A 24429-nucleotide genomic window follows, 5' to 3' on the forward strand; every position below is an offset into this window, starting at 1 on the left:
AATGCCAGACCAGCACTACTACACTGTAGTTTTCCCCTTCAGCACTGATCGCAAGCGCGTTCTGCTGGGGCTGAAGAAGAGGGGCATGGGCGAGGGCCTGTGGAATGGGTTTGGCGGAAAGCCCGAGCCCGGCGAAACAATGGACCAGTGTGCGATCCGCGAACTACAGGAAGAGTCGAGTCTGACGGCCACCGCTATGGACCGTGTCGCGGTGCTCATCATGAGGCTCGAGAGCGGGCCTGAGCGGGTCATTTTCGTGTACACTGTCACAGGCTTTTCCGGCGACGTGTGCGAGTCCGATGAGATGCGGCCTCGGTGGTTCGATTTGGAGAACCTGCCATATTCGCAGGCATATACTGAGGCGAGGATCTGGTGGCCATATATGCTTGCGGGTAGAACATTCGTGGCCGACTTTACGTTTAACGATGATAGTATCGTGCGGCAAGAGTGTCGCGAGGTCCAACAGCAGGATCTGGATACCTATCTACCATAACTTTGGTCCTGGTAACTGTGCCAGCGGTTAATTGTCCCACGCCAAAGGGAGTGATTTTTCAAAGGACATCCTTGCCCTAATACATTCACATTCACCAACTACCATGGATAGCCGTTCAGTCGCCAAGCACGTCGAGGACCCCGAGTATGTTGCCCGCCCGCACAAGCTCTATACCCTGGTGTTTCCAGTCGATACTGCAACCAGCAAGGTGCTGCTGGGCATGAAGAAGCGCGGGTTCGGCAAGGACAAGCTCAATGGCTTTGGCGGCAAGGTCGAGCCCCACGAGACCATCGAGCAGGGGGCGGTCCGCGAACTGCAGGAAGAGTCGGGTCTGACCGCCACGCATATCAAGAAAATCGGCCTGCTGTTCTTCTACTTTGAAAACGACCCGGTCACCATGGAGGTCCATGTATACCAGTCGGACCGGTACGATGGCAGGCCAATGGAGACCGATGAGATGCGGCCCGAGTGGTTTGGAGTGCACGAGATGCCGTTCGAGAGGATGTGGGCCGATGACTCGCTTTGGTGGCCGTATGCGCTTGAGAACAAGCGGTTTGTCGGCAGATTCTGGTTCAAGGCGGACCAGGTCACGATTACTCGCCAGGAGCTGAGGGAGGTGGACAGCTTGGAATTCTAACATTTTAGATAATAGCCAAGAAAAATAGCCTTTAGTTGCTTTCAAGGTTGGCCAGAACCACCGACGTCTTGTCCTTGATGATGCCAAGCAGCTCCGAGACGTTCTCCCTGGTCGATGCTGCAGATCCCACGGCCACCCTGATGGCATCGCGCCCATGCAGCTTAGTTCCCAGCAGGAAAGCGCGGCCATCCGTGTTAATCTCGTTAGCAATGGCCGCATTCGCGGCATTCTCTACCTCGGCACTGCCCTGCAGATGCGTCGGCAGTGCTGACGGCTTCAGGCGGAACACGACCAGACCAAACACCACAGGCACGACAAGCTCAAAGCGACCATCGCTAACCAGCTCCTCGCTCAGCCACTTTGCATTGTCAACATCCTTTCTGATATGCTTGCGGATGCCCTCGGCCCCAAACATGCGCAGAACAAACCACAGCTTCATGGCGCGGAACGGCCTGCCCAGCGGCAGCTGCCAGTCGCGGTAGTCCTTGACGAACCCCTTGTCCTTCTTGACCTTTGGCAGGTACTCGCGCTGGATTGCCATGGCATTGACCAGGTGCGTCGAGTCGGCCACCCACATTGCGCAGCAGCTGTGATTGCACAGCATCCACTTGTGCGGATTGAAGTTGAACGAGTCGCAGCGCTCAATGCCCTTGGCCAGCGGCTGGAATTCGGGGCAGGCGAGGGCGGCGCCGGCGTACGCACCGTCGATGTGGTTCCAGAGCCCTTCGGCCTCGGCCACATCGGCGATTCCCGGCAGATCGTCAATGGCGGTCGTGTTGGTTGTACCGAAGGTTGCGCACACGTAGAACGGAATCAGCCCTTTCTGCTTGTCCTTGGCGATGGCGTCGGCGAGGAGCTCCTTGGTTAGGCGGAAGTCGCTGGCAGTCTGGATGACGTTGATTTGGCAACCGATCAGGTTGGCGGCCTTCTGCGCAGCCGAGTGCGTCTGGTCTGAGCAGTATGCAATCAGCGAATTGCGCAGTGCAACGATCTCGTCCTCCACGACTCCCTGCGCCTTCAGCTTCTCAGTAGCCATTTCGCGCGCTGCAATCATGGCGACCATCATGGCCTCGCTGGCTCCTCCCTGGATGACACCGCCGCCGTCTCCCTCAAACCCGTCTTCCTGGATCGCCATAAAGCGTTCAGGGAGACCAATAAGCTTGCCCAGGGCATCCATGACCACAGGTCTCCAGCTCGGTTGCGGCAGGCGAGCACAGCCAGTTGAACTCGACAATGCTGAACATGCCACAGTACATGTCGCCGAGCATCGCCGGGAACGACGTGTTGGAGGGGAACCAGGCGTAGAAATTGGGCGACTGCCAGTGCGTCATGCCAGGCATGATCTTCTCCTTAATGTCCTTCTGGATGGCGTTAAGGGATTCGCCGGTCTCGGGGACTTCGTGTGAAAGTAGCTTGTAGAGGTAGCCGGGCTCGACCGTAGCCATGGGCTTGATGCTGGCCAGGTTCTCGTAGTAGTCGGCTATCTCATCGATGACTTGCTTGCCGCGGATTCTAAACTCGCTTGACATCCATTCTGGGGAAACTGAGTGTTTTGTGGTATGGTGAAGTAGCTGAAGAGAAGAGAAGGTGGTAGGAGCAGGCGAGTCTTGGCTCCCAGGGGAGGGGGCTGAATCCAAGCCCTATTTCCGTTGGCTTTGCAGGCATATTCCCACAGCCGCTTTCGCACAGGGAGTGATTGTACCTGTTGCAGAAACATGCAGCGCGTTCATGCCAGTGGCTTGTTTGTGTGTAGCTGAACTATGATTTTGAGCGGCTCAGCGTGCATGCAATGGCCCATTTGCGTGCATTGAGCAAACTAGCTATGAAGACTTTGGCAGAAGCTATGTGCAATATATGGTGCTAACCACACAAAACATTTGGGGGCCATGTACGATGGGTGCAGCCATACATCTAGGCTGGGTGCAGCCATACATCTAGGCTGGGGTTCAGATATACATAGATGCTGGTCTTTCATCTAGGCTATTTAGGGCTTGGCCTTATATAGTGTGCTAAGAAAAGGCAACTAGATGGCAATGGCAGCATTCTAGGATGCCTTCTCTGCTACAGTTGGCACGGCGGCAGGGCAAATGCTGCCAAGCAAGAGTGAATGTTGTTGGCTCACACAGTTTGCTGGGAGAGCAACTAGCCCTCGCATATAGTGCCGTACTGCTGCTCTTATTATCAATCCATAAGTAAAATATGCAGCAGGATATACAGCGAGCCGAAAAGCATATGACCGTGTTTATATGAGACGCAACGGTAGGTGATTTTCAAAGCCAGCAGCCCATAGCTCCAAGTGGATGTGCGATCCAGACACATTGCAGGAAATGGCGGTTCCACACAATAAACGCAACCCTGATTCCCTTTCCGCACAGCTGTCCATGTAGATTTTGATCTGTCACTTTATCATGCCGCTCTCAGACCGTATCAGAAACCTTGTGAATAAGTACTCCAGCGACCAGCATAGCCCAGCAGCAGCCAGGGCCTTGCCAGGGGTCCCCACAGAATATGCCGCGGCCACCTGAGACTCAGTACCCAGGACAATACTCATACCAGCAGTATTGGCAGCAGCAGCCCGCAACCAGCAGATGCCGCAACAGCAGATGCCGCAACAGCAGATGCCACAGCAATGCCGCAGCCGTATCCGATTCAGTATCCAGAATACCAGCAACAGCAACCGTATGCACAGCAATATGCCCCACCTGTTTCAGCACCACCACCCGAGATGGCTACACCAGCTCTGCCACCAAGACCACAAGGGTCCAAAACCGGTACCGCCGCCAAAACCGCCGCGCTCGGTATTTGCCAATCAGCACCGATCCAGCAATGCTCCGGCACCAAAACCAGATGGCACCTTGCCTTCACATGTGCCCCATAGCGAGCATCCTCTCAGGCTGGTCGTCGACAGACCCACGCAAGCTCCTAGGGGACCGCATGGTGCGCAACAACTACCGGATCAAATGCCCGAGCTGACTCGACCCACGCCTAGCCACGGGGCCAGTGCCGACCAATGCGTGGTGGCAGAACCTGATCGTCGAGGCCGGCGACCAGCCGGTGGTCACATCGCCATATATGATAAAGTGTCCTGGCAGACGCCATCACTGTATGTGCGCCGACGCCGCTGGTTGAGCCCAAGTTTCGTTGCCTCGGTCTGGCACGACGACTGGCGCTTGGCCATGGGCCCGGGCCGCCGCGTCACGCATTTCGACGCCCTGGCAGTGCACGATAGCATACACTGGAGCACACGTGCCGCTAGTCCGCGGCATGCCATTTGTCACGGCCGAGTTCACATCGCCGGCAATGCTGCACTTGACGACTGTCCACGCAATCACCAACGTTGATGTGCAGAATGTGCCACAAGGCTGCGCAGTGGTCTCGCTGAATGACGGCCGCACGTGGCTCGTCTGCTGTGAGCTCCCAGTGGGACTGCGCCAGGACGGCATGTCTGCAGTCGTCTCGGATCAGCCAGTCACCGGCGCCGTGCGAATCGCCCTGGTCAACAACCCGATGGACCGCCGTGCCAGCGCTGCTGGAGGCTCGCAAGGCAATCCCGGTTGGTGGCTCGGTCCACTGTGGACGCAGATGAGCACTCAGGCGACCTTCACAGTCTCCTGGCAGACGCGCAGCGGCGATCAGCCATTGCTCTGCGCCTTCCCGTACCATCAGATGCTAACCAACGCCGACTGGGAGGATCGGCGTCGGCCAGTACTGGTCGACCAAGGGGCCGATGCGTGCGGTGCGCGGTGCCCAGTGGCAGTGGACCGAGCAGATTGAGCCGCTGGGATTTGCGGGTCCGTGTAAGCCCAGCGAGCACGATCCGGCAGCATTTGTGCAGGCTGGTCAAGACTGACGCCCAAGCTCTGCCACCCATCGAGCATCTGCCGCGCGACCCGTATTTCTTCGGCAAGGCGGCAGCACGTGCCGCGCGCATTGCGCTGATAGCCGACGAGATCGGCGAGCCGGCGAGTCGCGATCTGGCACTGCAGCACGGCGACTGCGTGGCTGGAGCCATGGCTCCGTGGGCCGCAACGCCAACCCGCTGGTATTCGACACCGAGTGGCATGGGCTGATCAGCACCGACGGCCTCCACGACTCCAATGCCGATTTCGGCCAGGGCCGGTACAACGACCACCACTTCCACTATGGCTACTTTGTCTATGCCGCCGCCTGTGCTGGCCAGGCTGCGGCCCGCATGGGCAACGGAATACCGCGAGCTCCTCGATTTGTTTGCCCGCGACTACTGCAACCCGCGCGCTTCAGGCTGACGGCCACTTTCCGGCTATGCGCAATTTCGACTTCTTCGATGGACACTTCGTGGGCTGCTGGCTTGTTTGCCTTTGCCGATTCGCGTAACCAAGAGTCGACGTCAGAAGCCTATCAACGCGTACTACGCCGCATATCTATATGCGCTGGCCACGGGCCGCACGCAGCTGGCATGGTATGTGCGGGCAATATTGCAGCTGGAGGCTCGCACATCGCGCATCTACTGGCATGTCGGCGATATCGGCAGCAGCATATATCCGGATACGTACTCAAATGACAAAGCCATTGTTGGCATTCTGTGGGCGGGCAAGTACGACTTTGCTACCTTCTTCAGTGCTGATCCCGCCTGCATCTACGGCATCCAGTTTCTGCCATATACGCCGGCCACTGCACTGCTTCTGAAGCGCTCGTGGGTTGCCGATATCTGGCCCAAGTATCTGCAGAAGGTCGCCGGAGAATGCCGAAACTGAGCCCTGGCGTGAAATCATCGAGCTGGCCGGCGCTGTAGATGACAAGCAGCGCACATTTCCAGCGTACCGCACACATCACCAGCCATGATGACGGCAACTCAGGCATCCAACTCGTACTACTGGATCGCTACCGCACCCAACTAGAGCCAAACCGATTTTATTACAGCTTTTTTATTCACCTAAAGGTCGGAACTACTGTGTTGTCTGCGTGTGATGACCCAGTGCTCTCAGCCCATTCTGGACGCGTGTGGGTGCTTTAGCGGACCGCCCTATGCTAGTTTGATTTTGCACGCGCTCGTGAGTGCCGTAGACCATGGGGACCGCGCCAACGTCGCGGTCTTTACCGATATCTGAGGTTCGTTCTATATGCACACATCCGCCGATCCCCGACGGCCTCTCAATGTCTCCTGGCACCACCAATGCTAGCATTCGGGTGGATCTCTGGCTCGATATATTTGGAACTATTCAACTGATAGCACTCGTCGTGGGAGGACCTGTTGTGCTGCTCCTCGGGCTTCTTGGGGTGATGCTTGTGGATGATGTCCTGAAGGTCCTTTTCGAGCATCTTGATAGGATTTCCGTGAACCATGGTAGAGCCTGACAAAAAAGCAGTGTAGTACATGTGAGAAATTGACGCGAAAATACAGAAATGCAGGCGATAGGCTGGCCGCTTTATAGCCAGCACAGGACAGCCACAAGAGAATGAAAAAGCAAGTGGCGTGAACAAGGTAAAGGGGTTGTGCGGCGAGGGCTATTTTTGCATAAATGTACTTGCGAGCTACCAGTCCAAGTGGTGCAGATTCGGTTACACCCGCAGCAGGGGCTGTCGAGCAAATTCCAGAACCTCTTGTTCTTCCATTTACCCTACGAAACTCTGTCTGGAACACACGCCGTTGCTGGTGGAAAGGAGATCTGTACCAAAGAGGTTTATTGTAAAGAACAGGTAGAGTTGAGTGAACAAAAACTCCGCATGGGAGAGATCTAGTACACGGGAATGACAGTGTTGTCAAAATACATTATGCCCGTGTTCCGGCCTATGCTTGATCTGCACGGATTGCACAGAGGACCACCCATGTTGGATCTGTGCTGCTTCGGCTCGTGGATGCCCGAAACAACAGTGGACATCCTCCATTACTGGGGTCTTGCCGATGGACGAGCGCCGCTGGATATTGATGTTGCCGCCGATGAGTGATCCTCGGTGGTATCCGGCATATCCGCCAATGCCGGCGTTCGGGTGGTCTGCTGGTTCATTGTACATGTTCGTGCAGGTCGGATCAGGGCTGCGAGAACGGACTTAGCAATGGCTTTGACGATATTAGTGAATGTCCATTGGTAAATTTCCGTGGGGGATTGCTGCAGATGTAAGTGGAGAGAGATGCTGGTGTGTCTGTTGCTGATAGTGAGTCGGGATTGGAAGAGAGACCAAGCCCTAGCGAGCAAACCCCTTTTATATACTTGGATCCCAGCGGATCGACTTATTTCTCTTCCCTGTTTCTGGGAACCCAGCATTGCATCCATTGCAGTATGGATGCCGGAATGTCAACCTGCTCGGTGTTTGTGAAGAACCCGTGCAATATCTTCTGACTAATAGGAAGATATGGCTGTATAGCACTGTATATTGCGGTGTTGGTTCTGTGCTACCTGGAGGTCTAGGACCCGGGGGGATACATTTTGCCATTGCTTTGGGTTTACTGACCACGGCACTATGAGCAGCCAGTGCGACGGCAAATATTAAACCACCGGCGCTGTCTGGTACGACTTCAGGCACAGGAATTACTAATTCTCCGATCACTCTCTCTTGGCTTTGCCTAAGGTCCGAATGTCGAGAGCATCCGGATATTACATCTAAACCATAGCGCCGTTTTCATTTCGTCGGCAGTTCCATACACCCACTCCCACCGGTACAAATATCCACCATTCCAGAGATGAGTAATGACACAGAAGCCCAAAGAAGCAGCAAACCCGTTCGGGATTGATTCTCAAGCGAGCTAGAGACAAGGATAAAAAATATTACGATGCGAATTCATGGAAAATGTCAGGCCGCTTATGCGTGAAGACCGGGATGTCGCTCCGGCACTTGTCCAGGAACTCCAGGTTGATCTCGCCCACGGCAATGGCGGGTTCAGTCGAATTACGCGGGCACCGCGCCACCACCGAGCCCCACGGATCCACAATCATCGCGTCGCCGTACGACGACCGCTTCGAGTTGTGCTTGCCGATATGGGCAGCCGCAATCACATACGTCTGGGTCTCGATTGCGCGCGCGCGCAGCAGTACCTCCCAGTGCGCAGCGCCTGTGGGCTCGGTGAAGGCCGACGGATAGCACAGTACCTGCGCCTGGCGGTGCCGCAGCTGCTGCGCCAGCTCCGGGAACCGCATGTCGTAGCAGATGGCCAGCCCCAGCTTGCCCACCGGCGTGTCCACGGGGTCGGTGATCTGGTCGCCGCGCGTCGTTGTCTGGCTCTCCGACATCCGCGGCCCGTCCTTGACGTTCACGTCAAACATATGCAGTTTGCGGTACACTTGCGTCAGTACACCCTCGTCAGACACCACGGCATTGGTGTTGAACGGGTGGCCGCTGATTGTGTGCTGTTCATGCACGCCGATCGACACCCAGATGCTGTTGTCCTTGGCCGCCTGCTGGATCTCCTTCATGAACGGCCCGTCCAGCGGCTGTGCCTGCTGCGCCGATTGGTCGCGCCGCTCGGGAATAAAGTCGCTGGCCTCAGGAAGGAACACCATCTTGGCCCCGCGCTGTGCTGCGCTGCCGATCAGCGCTACGCACGTCTGCAGGTTCTTTTGCATGTCGAGATGTCCGCAGAACTGTGCAACAGCCGCTAGTGTACGCCGTGCTCCGGGCAGGTTGATGCGGGAAAGTGGCGAGCCGATCATGGACGAAAAGCTTTCTAAGAAAAAAACACAGGGCACAGAGAGATAAGGTTAGCAAAAAATGGAAAGCTGCAAGTTTGCCGAGATAAGCCGCAGGGATGTACATTTGTGGGTAATATACGCATGGCGGATGTGATTGGAATTGTGGATATCGCCGAGTCACGCCTGGCCCCTAAGGGGGTAACTTACCTTGCATCAGAATCTGGTTCTCCTCGTACTGGCCCCCGTTGTGCACCACCTCGGATACAGACCGCAGGAGCTCGTCGGTCGACGACCCGTTGGCCTACTGCCAACGTTCCCTGGCCATGGAACAAATGACCTGTAGCCTGGCCATCCTGACCGGGCGTTGAGCTGCCATTGGCAGCAGCAGCAGCGGCCACAGCAGCAGCAGCAGCGATGGCTCTCTGGTCGTACTGTACGCTGTTGGCCGGCTGGCTGGACTGGCTTAGCAGATGCGCGCTGTGATGCGATCGACGGACGCGCGATGCGATGCAGTGGAGTCGGCAGGAGCGCTCTGGTCGTGGCGGTTCTGGTAGTGGCGGTTCAAGATGGTGGTTGCGGTCAGCGGGCCGTACTTTTGCGAGCAGAAGCGGCACTGGCGGAATCCGTCATCCATAATATCGTACCAGTGCCAGACCTTGCTCTTGAGCCGGCTGTTGCGCGACGCCGACGCGGCCTGGTGCATGGCCATCAGCGGGCGCTTGGACGGCGTCACGCTCTGGGCGTCCATCAGCCGCCCGGTCTTGTACTCGATCGGCGTTCCCGCAGGCGCTGGCGAGTGCGAGTGCGACGCGCTGTGCAGCTGCTGCGCGGCCAACTCAGCGCCGATCGAGTACCGGTCGTCCTGCGGCTCCTTCTGCCCATCGTCCTGCGGCACCGGCGTTGCATTGCTGCATCCAGGCCGGCCGTCGACGTGATCACCTGCGACAGCGCTGCCAGCGATGAGCTCGGATCGGCCATCGAATATTCGCCAGCGCCCTCATCGTACACGGGCTGCTCAGTCTCGTACATTTGCTGCCCGTCATGCATGATTTCGCCCTCTGCCTGCTTGTCGATGATCTCGCCCTCATACGCGTACTCGCCCTGGTGCCCCTCGTCGAGCATCTGCCCGCCATTCTCCTGCGTCGCCAGAATCGACCCAGCTTCGGCATATTCGCCCTGGGCTGCCTCACCGTGCTCGCCAGCCGTCATCTCCACCTCGCCTATGTCGTACTGCTCGTACTCATGCTCGTACTGCGCCTCTTCCAGCTCTCCGCCGTTGCCGTGCTCAACCATCTCGTATGTCTCGCCCGTGTCGGCATCCTTGACGGCGTCGGCCATCTGCGTCGCCATCTCTGTCAGTTTCAGCTCCGCCTCGGACGTGTCGTTGCCCGAGTACACCGGTTCGTGTGCGCTAATCTCCGACAGCTCGCCTGTGCCTTCAACCGCTGCCTCCTCTTCGCCTGCTGCCACGTCGGCTGGCGCAGGCCTCTTTGCTGTGAACTAGCCCAGGAGCCGCTTCTTCGTGTGCCAGCAGCTGGCTGTCCTCTTCGGGTCCCGGCATGACTGCAAAATGTTTATCGCGCTTTTGTACCTGAAAGAGTTGTCGAATTTGCTGAGGTGAGCCGCCAGGCAAATGGGAGGGGGGACGCCTTGATTAGGGTGAGTGAATGCGGTTAAATACAGAGGAAAAACGAGAGCTTGCAGAAAGGAAGACTGGGGCACTCTGCTGTCGGCTCTTTATGTTTTAGTGGAGGTTCGAGGTTCGGCTTGCCCGACAAAAAAACTAAAAATGCTTAAATTTTTCGTGTTGCTGGAGAAGAAGAGCTGAACCGGTCGCGTCTGCCAGCTCGCCTCCAGGTAAAAGGAAAATGCGCGCGCGTTGGGAAAACGCCGTCTGCGCTGTAAATTTTTCAGCCTCCCCAGCGAATTAGTCGCTCATTTGCTGATCGTCCGTGGTCACATGCGAATCAGCAGCCATCCAAGGCACAAGCGGATGGCCATATGTATCTTGCGTACAATGGTGATGGCACAGCCAAAGAGGCTACGGGCGCGGGTGGTCCGAAATAGCATCCCTCCAGTAAACAACGGTTGAACTTTTTATGGTAAATCTATCTCATTTTTGTTTAGCAAATACTCGCTTGCCCGCCGCTCTGCAACTGCCCAGCAGACTGCACAGGGATCAGCCCCACCAGCTCATACAGCACCTCGGACAGCATCGGCGAAATGTACGTGTTAGTGGTGCGCCCAACCACCCACTCTCGCCAGCGCGCAGCAAACAACGCATCGTGCTCGGGGTGCAGCATCTGAAGGACATGCATGGCACGCTCCGCCAGCTCAGTTGAATGGCGAGTCGGGCACCTGCGGAGTCGGTCCACGCGAGCACTGCAGCCCAATACGCGCCCACCACACCAGCACAATCTCCAGCAGCGCACGCACCAGGTTCGTGTTGGTCGCCAGCTCGTGCCGGAACCGCTTCATTTCCGCTGGCACCGCCATTGCCGCATATGTCATAGGCACGAATGGCATCGGCCGCTTGGTCGTCGCCCGCTGCTGCTGCTGCTGTTGCTGCTGCTGATGAACGCCGTTGGTACTGGCATTGCTGCCCAGACTCGGGTTGGTCTTGCCGTTCTCTGTGATCCAGAACCGCGTGTACTTGCGCGATGCGACCAAAGGCTGCGGCGTTGCAATTGTCACCAGATTGCTTAGCACCACCAGCGCATACTGCAGCCACATCAACCGCTTCTCGCCAAAGTTCTGCACTGAGCCAGGATATGCAACAAGCGATCGTCTGGTGCCCAGACAAAATACCTGCACACGCCATCGCCAGCGCCATATAATGGTCCGAGTCCACCTTGCCCGCCAATACCAGTCGGTTCACGTCGATGGTTGTCAGCCGCGCCGCCGATTCCAGCGCCAGCAAATAGTACATGTGGCCGTCCAAAGCCTTGACATGCGCAATGCCAGCCAGTGGGTCGCCCATCACTACCGGCGCACAATCCCGCAGCCAGCCCTCAATCACATCCGTGGTCTGCTGCTCATCGGCAAAGTACGCTAGCAGCTCCATCGTCGCTTGCAAAAACTCTTCGCCCTTGGCCTTCAGATTAACCATGTGGGCAATGTTTGACAAGATCAGCAGCAGCGACTTGCGGAACTCGACCGCACGCCAGACAACAAGACTCGTCAGCCGCTCGCTGCCATCGCTGTCTGAAAACTGCTGCCGCACTCCGTCGACTGCTCGCCGGCACTTTTGTACCAAGCTAACAAACATGCTGGCAAACTCGGCGCTGTCGGCATAATACTGCTGGTTGACGTGCAAGAACGACAGGTTGCGCAAAGCATAAATCACTGTCAGCGCGCGGTTCGATGTGAACGACCACAAGTCATCGCCGCCCAGTAGCAAGCCGCGCAGCGATGTCTCGTCCTGAATGTCATCTCCAACCATACCGCCCTCATCTACCGCGCCTTCATAGGAGTCGTTGAACAGCCGTGTGTCTGTCGAATATGTACCCTTGGCTGGTCGTTTTTGTCTGCTGCTGCTGCACTTCCGATTCCCCACTCGACTGCTTAGTCTCGGATGGCAGTTTGATGCCCTGAAGAATGTCAAACAACGCCTCGGCCAGCTCGTCACACTGCCTCAACGGCAGCACTGTGTCAGGATGCGCTGTCGCCTGGACCAATGTGTTTAGCGCATTGGTGACCTCCATGGCAATCCCTGACTCGATGCTCAAAGTCAGTGCGCGAATATCGATTGATCCATAGTCTCCAAGATTCGGAAGCCGCAACTGGGGCCGACACATCAACGCCGACTGCAGATCAACGCCGCCACACGTGTCAACAGTCCGTTCCAGTGGGAACCAGTTCAGCGGCTTTGGTCCAGGGGGCGGAGGGGGGACCGTGAGAACCTGCACCTTGGACTGTGCCGGGGCCTGGCTGTTGTGGCTGTGTCTGTGGCTGCGGCTGTGTCTGTGGCTGTTGCTGTGGCTGTTGCTGTGGCTGTGGCTGAACTACAGACTGCTGTTGACCAGCTGCCGGTGGTGGGGCTGGACCATTGGGCACTGGTCCAGCAGCAGTCGCATTGTTCGCAATTGACACAGCAGCAGGTTTAGGAGTCACTGGTGACTGGACATTGCTGGTGCCGGACACTGCAACCTGCGACGCTGGTCGCGTCGGCGTCGATGCCAGTCCATTGGTCGGGAGTGTGGGCAGCGACGACAGACTGGCAGCCACGTTCATTTGCGGAGGAATGCCCATGGACATCCCCATACCGGACATCATCTGTGGCGGGGGTGGTGGTGGTGTGTGGTGTGCTGGGCTCGCGTTAGCCGACACAGCACCATTAGTCAACGGACTGTACATCTTCATGCGCTTCTGCGAATCGGCGCTGACCGAGAACGACCGCTCAATGCCGCCAGGCCCAGGCGTGCCACCGGGACTGTTGAGCGAGTCCTTTTTCCGCTTCTTCAGCGAAAAGTTGGCATGTATTCCCGTGTGTTTTGGATGGCCTGGTGGGAACACCCGCAGCTGCTCCAGCGGCTGCAACCAGCTCTTGTACCAGCGGCTGAGCAGCGGGGGCAGTGTCGGAATGTCTGGCAACCCCGAGTCCTTGGCCACCTGGCGCCAGATCCGCTTTGTGTGCACCTGCTCCAGCCCGCCACTACGGATCACCTCGCAGAAAAACCGGTACAGATCGATGTGCTTCTCGTCGAACACCGGCTTCTTGCTAAAGTTGCCCGTGATGTCGTTCTCTTTGTAGAACTTTAGCAAGAACTCCATGAACGTCTCGCTGTTAAACTCGGGCAGCTTCTTCACAAACTCCTCCGACGACTTTATGGCCTTTGCCACTTCCTCCGGCGAGTAAGCAGTATGCGGCGTTCCACCGCGGATGCTGACCTCGCTCGGCGTTGGTGTTGCCCGGGGATCATCGGCGAACGCAGAGGCCACCGAGCCCTTCCGCTGCATCACACCACCGCTGCTCAGGGTGCGTGGCGACTGAATACCTGACGACACTCCGCCAAAAGGCGGCGGCGGCGGCGATGCCTGTGACAAGAACGATGCCGTTGGCGAGAATGGCCGTGGCATCCCGAGCAGCTGCTGCGGCCCAGGCGACTGGCTCTTTGACCGATCTCGCGCTACGCTCTTTGACGACCGCACCGAGGCCGACCGTGTCATCTCTGCGCTCTTCGCATTTGCCGAGATCGGCGTTTGTCCTCCAGCTGCATTTGGTGTCTCCGATGCCTGTCGTAACCGCATCTGTAGCTGCTGCTGCTGCTGTAGCTGGTATTGTTGCTGCAATTGCTGCTGTGCGTGGTAGTTTTGTATTAATGCCTGCAGCTGTGCTGGCGGCAGTGTCGCCCGAATGTTGGCTGGAATACCAATTCTGGCAGCAATTGCTTCCAGTGCTGCTATCTGGTTGCTATCCATACCCGTTGGCGTGCCTGTTCGCGGAACCTGGGTCCGAGCAACGCCGTTTGTCGCAGACTGTGTCGGCGTGGTAGGTGTTGCTGGTGTGGTTGCTGCAGCAGAGGTTGTTGGCACTGCCGCTGCTGTTACTGCTGCTTTCGACGTACTAGGGGCCTGAGTAGACGTAACATTTGTTGCAGGAGCAGCTACCGACTGCAGTCCAGAGACACCTTGTGCAAGCTGCACTGACTGCTGATTCTGTTGTTGTTGATGCTGAGCCAGGATAGCCATTTGCTGATTGTGGATGGCCTGTCGCACCTGCGCAATATTCTGGAGCTGTAGCTGAGACACGCCAGGTGCCTGCGACTGAGCAACCAGTTGTTGTTGCATCAGCTGTAGCTGCTGGAACTGTTGGAGCTGCTGAAGCTGCTGCTCAGTAAGCGCCGGCTGCTGTTGTTGACCAAGTGCTCCATCGTTCTGCTGACTGCCTGGAGTGACTCCTGTGCTATTGGCGTTGAGTGCGGTTTGGCCTGGAATATTGTTCATCACCATGTTGACTATGTCCGCGCTGTTATCGGCCAACGGAACCGATGTGCTCATGGCGCGATAGCTGTGTTGTTCTGATCCCTAGACACCCGCCTGCTGTATCCGTAAGATGAAACGAGCGAAGGGTGTGTGCTGGCTGCTGGGCTCGCGTGAATAAAGACGCCAGCCGAGAAACGCGTGTATGAAATACCACAGAAAACCTTGTGTATATCAACGAAACAAGGATCCGCTAAAGCTACGCAGCATGAAAAGAGACGAAGAACGTATACTCAGCAATAAATGGAGTGGAAAGCGCGAACGCTTGGAACTGTATTTTTTGGCGAAATTGAGATTAGTTTCGCAATGGCTCTTAGCAGACCTCTCGCCATTCAGCCCACACCCTCTGCACTAGCAGGCTCCTGTTGCTAGCAACGCCCGCTCTGCCAGAATACAGATAATAAAATAGCGAGGCGAATTGGGGGAGTGAGAGGAATGAGAAAGCACACGGGAGCAGGGCGGCAAACTTACCTCTAAATTCGATAAAGGCTCTAACGCACGGAAAGGGCGAGAAATATTCCCCTGGGCCTGTTCTGCGTTTTAGGTTAGAGAGTAACTACCGGCCGAATCTTGTTTTCCTTTGAAAAGACTTCCTCTGCTAAAAAAAAATAAGGAATATGAAACAGGAGGGAAAGAAAAAGAGCAAATTTGTACAAGTATGAAAAAAAAGGTCAGGGAAAGTGAAAAAAGTCGCCTCTATATTCTAAAGGCCAAAAAACGAAAACTCCCCTTCAGTATAGAGTAGACCAGTAAAAAAACGCGTGAGACGCCAGAACGCGACAAGGAAATGAAAACCCGAGGAAGGGGGAGCTGTCTGGCTTAGTGAGGGGATATGAGAGAGCGAAGGCGATATGTATGCACAAGTGGGGGTGGAGAAAAGAGAGATGAAAAACCGGACCTACTCACGCGTTGGTGGCCGTGCAAAAAGCGCTCTCCCAGGCGAAAATCATCAGGCATTAGCTACAGGCCCGGCGAGCCAATTGGACGGCAGTAGGCCAGCGTCTATTATGAACTTTACTCTAGGCGAACATGATAGTGAGGCAGCTTTCTAAATGTTGATCGGGGCATCAGGCAGCAGCTCGGGCCGGCCGCTGGAGCTAGTCTGGCTTGAAGATGGCTGGCACAAACTCGACGCCCTTCTCCTTGCGCTCCGCAGCGATCTTGCGCTGCGTGTCCTCGATATGGCGCTTGCACTTGGTGGCCTCACCAAAGCTGCGGTTGTGCATCTCCCTGGCGACCGGATCCCACACACGCCGCGACTCCATCTCGCCCTGCTCCTCCAGAGGCTTGACGACCTTTTCGGCGACTGCCAGCCCGGTCAGGTCGATAAGCACGCGCTCACTCTTGGCCTCGGCGCGCTGCACATAGACCGTCTTGTCCCAGTTGCCGTGGAAGCTGGCCACGACCTTGCACGACTTGGGGATATCCTTGAGCCGCCAGGTGCCGACCTGGTTGCCCTGCTTCTTCGGATCATACTGGAACACCTTGCCCAGAACGTTGTCTTTGGACTTACCAAACCAGCGCTCCTCCTTGAACTCGATGATCGTAGGCCAGTCCGGTCTCGGGGCAGATGATATAGCAGTTCTCGATGAACTGAACGTGCAGGCTGCCGCGCAGCCATCCAACAATGTTGCCAGTCGGGTGCGTGGTTGCGTACGTCTCGTTGTTGCGGCTCTTTAGCGTGATGAAGATCCCCTTGCATCTGTCACCGGGCGACACGGTCGCTGACAACCCAGTGAACTTGGCGCTAATGTGGTCGATGCCTGTGGCCTCAATGCCCTTCTCGACGCACCGGTACATGTGCGCCGAGACCGGCGGGTGGTGCGACACCTGCTCGGTGATGTACTCGACACGCAGCTTGCCCTTTGCGTCCTGCTCATCCGACCCAGTCGACACGGCAGTAGCGCTCGAGGACGAGATCCCGGTTTGGCATGGCACGTCATTAGCGTCAACCTCCCAGTAGCAAAAGAACTGCTCGCCAAGCACCGAATTGAACGGCTTCAGCACCTTGCCCGTGTGCTTGAGCAGCTTTGAAAACCACCACGCCAGCGTGGCCAGCATGCGCTCGACGTCGTCGTCCGAATCGGGGATACTACATATAAATAAGGTCCTGTCACATGAGTTATCCATGATGCCAATGGCCCCGCCCACGCCGCACCGCACCGCGCATTGCACTGTCCACGCCTTGCAATATAAAAAAACTTACGCGGCAAAAAACTCGGGCCTGTCCATGTAATTCCAGTACTCGAGGTTGGGGATTGGGTCCAGCAGCTGTGACGGCAGCGACAAACGCCTACACGGATAAGCCAACGGGAAAATTGCGAAACACGCATGGCACCTGCTGGTCGGGTTAGTATGCTTATTCGTTTGCATTCTGTGTCGCATTGTCGACCACCAATGCGAGAAAGCCAGATCTGCCACCAGAAGCTGGACGCTGGGCAATACAATATGCAGCCGTTGCCTTCCTATCCAGTCCGCCAACTAGGCCACAGGAAAGGCCAACGAGAGTGGATAATAGTCTCACCGTGCAGAAATCATCAAGGGCTGGTCTCGGCTAGCCAGTAAGATCCGTGCGCCAACGAACGCGTCCCCTCACCTTGCCTCACCATGCGTAAGGGGGACGAGCAACCCCCTTTGCAAGGAATGCAACTTTTTTCCCCATTGTGCTATGGCAAAACCAGCTGGGCCACTGATGTAGTGCTTTTTCGATATACTTACAAGCTGATGACGTCCGAGACACCGATGAGCTTGCGCAGAATGCCCAGCATCGCCGAGAACTTGCTCTGCTCGCCGTCAACATGCACATCCTCGGCACGGTCGACCTCCTCGACCGCTGCCTTGTGGGTATCCGCTGCTACTGCCGAGTTTCTGGGTGCTGTGTCGCTCATGGTGTGTATGTGTATTTAGGCGTGCCTTATTTCACTTCTCTGCCGCGTGCGATATAGAATGGAAAGGGTGAGAAAATAGCCAAAGCTGGTATTAAGAAGTAACTGGAAGGTGGGGGCGCCTGAGCAAATAAATAAAACCGGGGCTCCTAAGGACACAATGGAAAACAAAAGAGTGCTCAAGGACTGAGGATGAGGGAAGAGTAGAGAAGAGAGAGGCGAGACAAAGTTCCTGGCCAGAGTTCTCGAAAAGAGTAGGTCGCCAGAAAAAAATAGATTGGTCGGGTTGCGGGGGGAGGTGGTCAGCCCGGGCCCCACACCTCTGTGGCCAATTCTTTAGCGAATCCCCCCGTGTTTTGTGTCCATCTGACTGTTGCGCGACTGGCCCGCCTGCTCCAGTCTGCACGGGACGGCAAATAGCCCATTCAAAAGTCGCAAAACTAGGCTCCACTGTTTTTGCAAGAAACAGCCCATGTTCGCCTTTTTTTCCCTAGCTCAAGAAAGGACCGGCAACTTCTCCTATGCCGGTTGCTGGCAGATCGTGCTGTGGAGGGAGATTTGGCCAAAGCAATTCTGTATGTGCTTTCACAAAGTCAGAACAAAGCACACATAACTCCTTAAAGTCACCATGAGCCGAAACAAATGTGAATGTGAAAACCGGAGCCAACCAATTTTAGACATGCGCGATGACCACATGCTTGGCGGTGTGGATGATCACCAGCAGGACTCAATGCCCAGCTGACAGATGGATTGCAATGCAGCAGCACTCTGACAACGACTCGTCTGCTGAGCCAGCAGAGTCTGCCAGGCACACTGTCAGCAGGTTGTTGCCAAACCGCCATTCCTGTGGGTCCAGCTCCCTGCCCAGGATGCGAATACTCTGGATTGCCAGCGGCAGCTCGTGCCATTGTGGATTAGCACGCCCGCAGCGCGAACGCAATCCTAGCGCGGTTTGCCAATGGTGCCTCGGCCAGACGCACCCGAATTGTCCAGCATGGCTGCTGCCCGTGGGCTTCCCTGATGCACCCTGCCTATAGCACTATGGACCGGCCGCTCAACCACTCCCGCGCTATTAGCCTTCTGGATATCGCCCAAACACGCAGCAAATAGCGTGGCAGAGTGGCTGGCGGACCGGAGCATGCTCATTCTGACAACAGTCAGCAAATCTACGGCGAGCGAAGGGAGCGAAAAGTCGAACCATTTTGCGTCAATTCTGGTGATGAGTGTTCGGCCAGTTGAAACTTGCCTGGACCGCGTACAGGATCCTCCGGAGATATGTCATGCTCCACAACTACCTGGGCTGCGCGTGGGCTGGTTGCCAGGACATCGTGGTCAGCGGGCTGTGCCAAGACGCTGGCACTCACTCTCGAGGCTTCTCGGCAGATGATATCCAGACTAAGCGGCTCAATGGCCCTATGTGGCGACACGTTGTATACAGAAACGAGCACAGCGTTGGCAGCGGCCACTGCTGATGCGCCGACAAGCAGGCCGGCACACTTGCTCATGTCTGAGAATATGCAGCGCTCATGTATAACCGGCGGACTAAGCGTGTAGGTGTTGTTTGCAGCGCCCACATATTCAGATAACGGCTGGCGGCTGTATTCTTCAGCATTTCCTGTTATATATACTGGGCCGCCACTCAATGCACGCGAAACTGCATGAATCCGGCTCTCGGCCTGGCCCGGCTTGAACATGTCCCAGTCCATTACAAACCATGGCTCCAAGGCGCGGCTCCATAGCAAATTCGCCATGTTGCAGTAGATATGCCATCCATGCGAATCATGGACGTCTGGGAAGTAGTCATCTGAATTCCTGAACACCGTACGGGGCTGTGGTGGTTTCTGGAATCCGTGGCTACTATCAGGACAGGCGTCTGGGACATGCAGTAGATGACGCTAGATGGCCCAAAGTGTTTCAGCGCAGCAGCCTCCATCGCCACATAGTAGGTATGGATGAGTTGTTGTAAATGCGCCTCGCCATTGTCACCGGCATCTAGCGACTCGAACGACGCCTGACAGTCTACTTTAACAAATGTGATTCCCTGCGACCTGAGCCATCGGTAAAACTGGTCATAGAATGCATGGATGTCTTGCATTGAAATCACCCACACGTCGGCCTCGACGGGCATGGCAGAATTCGGCAGCCTGTGGAATCTCTCCAGAGCATAGTCGTGCGCCAAAGGACCGTGTGGGTCGATTCCGCCCCAGTAGCCCCACAGCGCATGCCACACGCCGACCCGTTTCACTCCAAGAGACGACAGCTCTGTGACTGTTCCTTGCAGCTGTGCAGGGAACTTTGGGTTTGCCTCATGGCTGACCAAGCGCCCCTGGCTCGAATACTCAGTCACCGACTGCCACCCGTCGTCAATGAGCACCCACTCCGGCCGTGGCTCGCCAGACATGCTACTGGTAGAGCAAACATCGGACAACGTCTTTAGCAGCAAATCGTGCGACACGTCGGTGTAGAATGTGTTCCACGTGCAGTACCCGAGCCGCGTGGTGATATCCAAGTGGGTAGGTGTTTGCGCAGATATGGCTGTGGGAGCTGGAGAGCTGGAGCGAGACCGAGGCTGGCGAATTCGGGCCAGGGCGTTCAGCACAGCTTCGTGTGGGTGGTGCTGATACTAGCTGCAACCCGAATGCCCTGGTGGCCACCAAGTACAGGATGCACGGACAGTGCATCATTGTCGCCAGCCCTGAAAACAGCAGCTCTGGAGTGCTGGTCATCCCTGATGAAAGGCACCAGCGCAATACAAGCACCCGACTGCATCTGCGCCAGGATTAGGAAGATGTCAAACTGGCCAACCGCCCGAACGTCGCAGCCAGACCCACACAGCGGGATGATCCAGAACGGATTCTTGCGCACGAATGCCACAAACCGCAGACAGCCCTCAAGCCTTCCGAACCTTGGTCTCTTCACCCACCGATTGTCTGAACACGCAAGAGACGCCGTCGGCCGCCACCTGCCACGAGTCACCAGCGACAATAGGCGCGTCATCCCCGGCCACAAATGCATCGCGTAGCTGCGACCGCCAATATCGATAGTCCTTGGAGCCGCCGGCCGCGACACGAATTCGTCCATTTTCGCCAAAGGCACCAGCCCACCGCCACTCGGCCGAGTCGTCAGGGCGCCAGCGCACGGTGTAGTCAAACTCGGCGCTGAGAGCGGACGCGTCCACGGACAGCGAGTAACACTCTATCTCCTTGTCCTCCAGGAATGACTGGCATTCTGTGGGCCTGTCCCCATGGACCATTGCTACTGCCCTCCACTGTCGGTCTCTGCCCATGTTGGTCCACAGTTCAACGTCCTTGGGCCGATCGTCCTTGTCAGAGGTGACGTAGAACGCGGAATGGAATCACCGACTCTCTGCCCACCACCGTCAGCGTGCCCAGCGGCGGATGTATGGAAACGAATGTCATAAGTACAGAATACTGAAAGAAAACTTTTACAACCAGAAGAGTGGGCGTTTGAGTTGTGAGCTGAAAGGACAGGCTGAAGGCCCCGGCCGCTGCTTTTTTGTTGCAGATGCAGAGCGGACAAATAACAAAGGGATAGAAATCGAGCGCACTTGTTTATGCATTGGTGTCAGAGCTGCCCTGCGACGCGGTGCAGCTGAAGCACAGGCTGCCAACTGCACGGCGCAAGCGCGTGTCCCACGCCAGGTACTGGTCGGCTGTTTTGTGTGCCGCCTGGAGGTCGAATGGCCCCGTACACTGCAGCGTCGCTGCCTACCGTGCCAGGGTGCGCTCGGCGGCTGGTATGTCTGCAGCAATGGCTGGCCCTCGCCGTAGAAGTCACTGCTGTCGTCCTGAGTCGTGGCCGCTGTCGCCCTTGTCCTCGTCCTCATCTCTATCTTCATCCCCGTCCTCGCCTTCGCTGGCCAGCATCTGGTCATAGTTGGCCTCGGCTTCCCCCTGCTGCTGTGCCTTCAGCTGCCGTCGCTGGCATGTCCCCAGCACCGCCTCCAGCGACTTTATCCGCTCGGCACGGCCCTCCTTCCACTTGTGCTGCTGGCAGCCGTCGTCGGAGCCGCTGTGCGATGTGGCCAGAGTCGCAGTTCCCGACGAGCACCCAGTATTTGACGGTGACGGTGCTGGGTCTGCGTTGGGATCGATGTTGAACGTTACCAGTGGCATAGCTGCGCTGTGAGAAACGAGTCGGAAGCGAAGATGAAAGAGGCTTTGAAACGTGCTCGCTTGAAACGTGGGTTCTGGATGGATTTTCCACGTGGTCACTGTGACCGGCAAACTGGATTCGGCCAGCACGAGAAGCCCTAGCAACACCCTGCCAGGTAGACACGTCAGCGCTGCCAGGGCCGCATGCTGGCACAGCTGATGGCTGCGCAACACCGTGGCAGCAATAGAAAACCTCCCTGAGACTCCTTTCTGCCATACAAACCGGCTCCAGCGAATGGCTGGGCCTGACGCACTATCAAGCCGCTCCTGGCGTGCCAGCGCATTGGAGAGCGGTGATCGCGTGATTTGGTGATCACCAGTACAGCCAATGGCGGCACACTACGTCAAAGGCATTTGTCGAGAATGCGCTGCATACTCTTTCAAGACCAGCACATACCGATTAGCGATGCACGGTCTATAAAACCGCTGCCTTTGCAGGCGATTACAAGTAGCCAACCCGCAAACTCTGGCACGAATTTTTCTTTTCCCTTCTTTCTCTTTCCGATTATTTTATTCTACACTTTTTTTCTAGTGCACCTTTGTATCCTATTGCCATGAAGGGAGTGCACTTCTTCGTCACACTAGCATTTTTGCTGCTTGCGCTCATCTCCGCCGCCCCGTCGGTCCGCGGCGAGGAGTCGGAGACTAAGGAGGACTACGGAACTGTTATTGGTATTGATTTGGGAACCACCTACTCGTGCGTTGCTGTCCACAAGAACGGCCGCGTCGAGATTATCGCCAACGAGCAGGGTAACCGCATCACTCCGTCCTGGGTCGCTTTCACTGCCGACGGCGAGCGCCTGATTGGCGACGCCGCCAAGAACCAGTACCCGTCCAACCCCGAGCGCACCATCTTCGATGCCAAGCGCATGATCGGTCTCCGTTTCGACGACAAGGAGGTCAAGCGCGACGCCAAGCACCTGGCTGTCAAGGTTGTCAACAAGGATGGCAAGCCCGGATTCCAGGTTGACTACAAGGGCAAGGCCCGCACTTTCTCGCCTGAGGAGGTCTCGGCCATGGTCCTGGGCAAGATGAAGGAGACCGCCTGAGGCCTACCTCAACACCAAGGTCACCCACGCCGTCGTCACCGTCCCCGCCTACTTCAACGATGCCCAGCGCCAGGCCACCAAGGATGCCGGCGCCATTGCTGGTCTCAACGTCCTGCGCATTGTCAACGAGCCCACCGCTGCTGCCATTGCCTACGGTCTGGACAAGAAGGGCAAGGAGCGCCACATCCTGGTCTACGATCTCGGAGGTGGTACCTTTGATGTCTCGCTGCTGGCCATCGACAACGGTATCTTTGAGGTTCTGGCTACCTCGGGTGACACCCACCTTGGTGGTGAGGACTTTGACCAGAAGATTGTGCAGCACTTTGCCAAGCTCTTCGAGAAGAAGACCGGCAAGAACCCGCGTGAGGACAAGAAGGCCATGGGCAAGCTGAAGCGCGAGGCCGAGAAGGCCAAGCGCACTCTCTCGTCGCAGATGTCGGTCCGTGTCGAGGTCGAGGCTCTCCTTGACGGCGAGGACTTCTCCGAGACCCTGACCCGCGCCAAGTTCGAGGAGCTCAACAACGCCATGTTCAAGCGCACTCTGAAGCCCGTCAAGCAGGTCCTCGAGGATGCCGGTCTGACCAAGGCCAAGATCGACGACATTGTCCTGGTTGGTGGCTCGACTCGCATTCCCAAGATCCAGAAGCTGCTCGAGGACTTCTTTGACGGCAAGAAGCCGTCGAAGGGTATCAACCCCGACGAGGCCGTCGCCTACGGTGCTGCCGTCCAGGCCGGTATTCTGTCTGGTGCCGAGGGTACTGACGACGTTCTGCTGCTCGATGTCAACCCCCTGACTCTTGGTATCGAGACCACCGGCGGTGTCATGACCAAGCTGATTGGTCGCAACACCCAGATCCCGACCAAGAAGTCCCAGATCTTCTCGACTGCCGCCGACAACCAGCAGACCGTGCTGATCCAGGTCTACGAGGGCGAGCGCTCGCTGACCAAGGACAACAACCGCCTGGGCAAGTTCGAGCTGACCAACATCCCGCCTGCTCCCCGCGGCGTTCCCCAGATCGAGGTCACCTTTGAGATCGACGCCAACGGTATCCTGAAGGTCGGAGCCATCGACAAGGGCACTGGCAAGGGTGAGTCCATCACCATCACCAACAACAAGGGCCGTCTGTCGCAGGAGGAGATTGACCGCATGGTCAAGGAGGCCGAGGAGTTCGCCGAGGAGGACAAGGTCCTGCGCGAGCGCATCGAGGCCAAGAACACCTTCGAGCAGTACCTGTACAGCGTCAAGAACCAGGTCACCGACAAGGAGCAGCTGGGTGGCAAGATCGACAAGGAGGACAAGGAGACCATCCTGTCCGCCATCAAGGACGCCGAGAAGTGGCTCGAGGACAACATCGCTGAGGCTTCCAAGGAGGACATTGAGGAGCAGCGCGAGGAGCTCGAGTCTGTCGTCAACCCGATCGTGTCCAAGCTGTACGGCGCCAAGGGCGGTGCCAAGGCCGATGACGACGACGAGGATGACGATGCCGAGCACGATGAGCTCTAAAAAGTTGTGTTTTTCGCATTAAAAATCTCAACATCACCAGGTGCTGGCTCTGCGGCCACATTGCCTCAAAATGTGTTTCAGGCTGGAATTGATATACTGG

General features: G+C 56.8%; 13 protein-coding genes across 13 annotated transcripts; 6 read left to right on the forward strand and 7 right to left on the reverse strand.

Moving 5' to 3' along the window:
• Position 1: 1 nt before the first annotated feature.
• DL89DRAFT_294468 (7,8-dihydro-8-oxoguanine triphosphatase) lies at positions 2-493 on the forward strand (the record flags this gene model as incomplete). The annotated part of the gene is made up of 1 exon (XM_040890519.1): positions 2-493. The coding sequence occupies one exon, from the start codon at positions 2-4 to the stop codon at positions 491-493; it is 492 nt and encodes a 163-aa protein (XP_040741778.1).
• On the forward strand, positions 425-1151 carry DL89DRAFT_38796 (uncharacterized protein). Its single transcript, XM_040891605.1, has one exon. The coding sequence runs from the start codon at positions 597-599 to the stop codon at positions 1128-1130; it is 534 nt and encodes a 177-aa protein (XP_040741779.1). The 5' UTR covers positions 425-596; the 3' UTR covers positions 1131-1151.
• Positions 1152-1161: 10 nt separating this feature from the next.
• DL89DRAFT_275499 (dopa decarboxylase protein) lies at positions 1162-2659 on the reverse strand (the record flags this gene model as incomplete). The annotated part of the gene is made up of 2 exons (XM_040889313.1): positions 1162-2317; positions 2346-2659. The coding sequence occupies 2 exons, from the start codon at positions 2657-2659 to the stop codon at positions 1162-1164; spliced, it is 1470 nt and encodes a 489-aa protein (XP_040741780.1).
• Positions 2660-3759: 1100 nt separating this feature from the next.
• Positions 3760-5976, forward strand: DL89DRAFT_269106 (uncharacterized protein; the record flags this gene model as incomplete). Its single annotated transcript, XM_040888160.1, has 12 exons — positions 3760-3901; positions 4120-4212; positions 4360-4625; positions 4666-4695; positions 4725-4786; positions 4821-4925; positions 4966-5096; positions 5117-5283; positions 5391-5444; positions 5504-5839; positions 5865-5897; positions 5926-5976. Coding segments are annotated over 12 exons (1470 nt in total), but the record flags the coding sequence as incomplete, so codon positions are not given.
• Positions 5977-5985: 9 nt separating this feature from the next.
• On the forward strand, positions 5986-6546 carry DL89DRAFT_38841 (uncharacterized protein). Its single transcript, XM_040891608.1, has one exon. The coding sequence runs from the start codon at positions 6177-6179 to the stop codon at positions 6462-6464; it is 288 nt and encodes a 95-aa protein (XP_040741782.1). The 5' UTR covers positions 5986-6176; the 3' UTR covers positions 6465-6546.
• A 268-nt stretch (positions 6547-6814) lies between these two features.
• On the reverse strand, positions 6815-7142 carry DL89DRAFT_269107 (uncharacterized protein; the record flags this gene model as incomplete). The annotated part of the gene is made up of 2 exons (XM_040888161.1): positions 6815-6958; positions 6987-7142. Coding segments are annotated over 2 exons (270 nt in total), but the record flags the coding sequence as incomplete, so codon positions are not given.
• A 420-nt stretch (positions 7143-7562) lies between these two features.
• Positions 7563-9092, reverse strand: DL89DRAFT_38830 (nitrilase-like protein 1-like protein). The gene is made up of 2 exons (XM_040891607.1): positions 8942-9092; positions 7563-8769 (listed from the first exon to the last, which is right to left on the reverse strand). Exons 1-2 carry the CDS (start codon positions 8946-8948, stop codon positions 7874-7876), a joined length of 903 nt encoding a protein of 300 aa, XP_040741784.1. The 5' UTR covers positions 8949-9092; the 3' UTR covers positions 7563-7873.
• On the forward strand, positions 8891-10677 carry DL89DRAFT_38813 (uncharacterized protein). The gene has a single exon (XM_040891606.1). It carries the CDS (start codon positions 9237-9239, stop codon positions 10236-10238), a length of 1002 nt encoding a protein of 333 aa, XP_040741785.1. The 5' UTR covers positions 8891-9236; the 3' UTR covers positions 10239-10677.
• A 180-nt stretch (positions 10678-10857) lies between these two features.
• On the reverse strand, positions 10858-14734 carry DL89DRAFT_259172 (uncharacterized protein; the record flags this gene model as incomplete). Its single annotated transcript, XM_040885667.1, has 5 exons — positions 10858-11092; positions 11139-11493; positions 11543-12226; positions 12291-12516; positions 12590-14734. 5 exons carry the CDS (start codon positions 14732-14734, stop codon positions 10858-10860), a joined length of 3645 nt encoding a protein of 1214 aa, XP_040741786.1.
• A 1079-nt stretch (positions 14735-15813) lies between these two features.
• Positions 15814-17604, reverse strand: DL89DRAFT_275501 (uncharacterized protein; the record flags this gene model as incomplete). The annotated part of the gene is made up of 4 exons (XM_040889314.1): positions 15814-16251; positions 16316-16808; positions 16923-17009; positions 17435-17604. 4 exons carry the CDS (start codon positions 17602-17604, stop codon positions 15814-15816), a joined length of 1188 nt encoding a protein of 395 aa, XP_040741787.1.
• Positions 17605-18757: 1153 nt separating this feature from the next.
• On the reverse strand, positions 18758-20887 carry DL89DRAFT_303033 (glycoside hydrolase; the record flags this gene model as incomplete). Its single annotated transcript, XM_040890861.1, has 4 exons — positions 18758-19430; positions 19460-20202; positions 20226-20370; positions 20507-20887. The coding sequence occupies 4 exons, from the start codon at positions 20885-20887 to the stop codon at positions 18768-18770; spliced, it is 1932 nt and encodes a 643-aa protein (XP_040741788.1). The 3' UTR covers positions 18758-18767.
• A 286-nt stretch (positions 20888-21173) lies between these two features.
• DL89DRAFT_294475 (uncharacterized protein) lies at positions 21174-21737 on the reverse strand (the record flags this gene model as incomplete). Its single annotated transcript, XM_040890520.1, has 3 exons — positions 21174-21290; positions 21334-21364; positions 21400-21737. 3 exons carry the CDS (start codon positions 21735-21737, stop codon positions 21174-21176), a joined length of 486 nt encoding a protein of 161 aa, XP_040741789.1.
• Positions 21738-22298: 561 nt separating this feature from the next.
• On the forward strand, positions 22299-24329 carry DL89DRAFT_278812 (glucose-regulated protein; the record flags this gene model as incomplete). Its single annotated transcript, XM_040889531.1, has 2 exons — positions 22299-22795; positions 22827-24329. The coding sequence occupies exons 1-2, from the start codon at positions 22331-22333 to the stop codon at positions 24327-24329; spliced, it is 1968 nt and encodes a 655-aa protein (XP_040741790.1). The 5' UTR covers positions 22299-22330.
• Positions 24330-24429: the final 100 nt, after the last annotated feature.

This window comes from Linderina pennispora (assembly GCF_002104995.1).
Source record: "Linderina pennispora strain ATCC 12442 chromosome Unknown DL89scaffold_11, whole genome shotgun sequence".
Lineage (NCBI taxonomy): Eukaryota > Fungi > Kickxellomycota > Kickxellomycetes > Kickxellales > Kickxellaceae > Linderina > Linderina pennispora.

Bases quoted from the DNA above. Each gene is read 5' to 3' on its own strand.
- DL89DRAFT_38796 (XM_040891605.1), top strand. From the start codon at position 597: ATGGATAGCCGTTCAGTCGCCAAGCACGTCGAGGACCCCGAGTATGTT.
- DL89DRAFT_38841 (XM_040891608.1), top strand. From the start codon at position 6,177: ATGGGGACCGCGCCAACGTCGCGGTCTTTACCGATATCTGAGGTTCGT.
- DL89DRAFT_38813 (XM_040891606.1), top strand. From the start codon at position 9,237: ATGCGATGCAGTGGAGTCGGCAGGAGCGCTCTGGTCGTGGCGGTTCTG.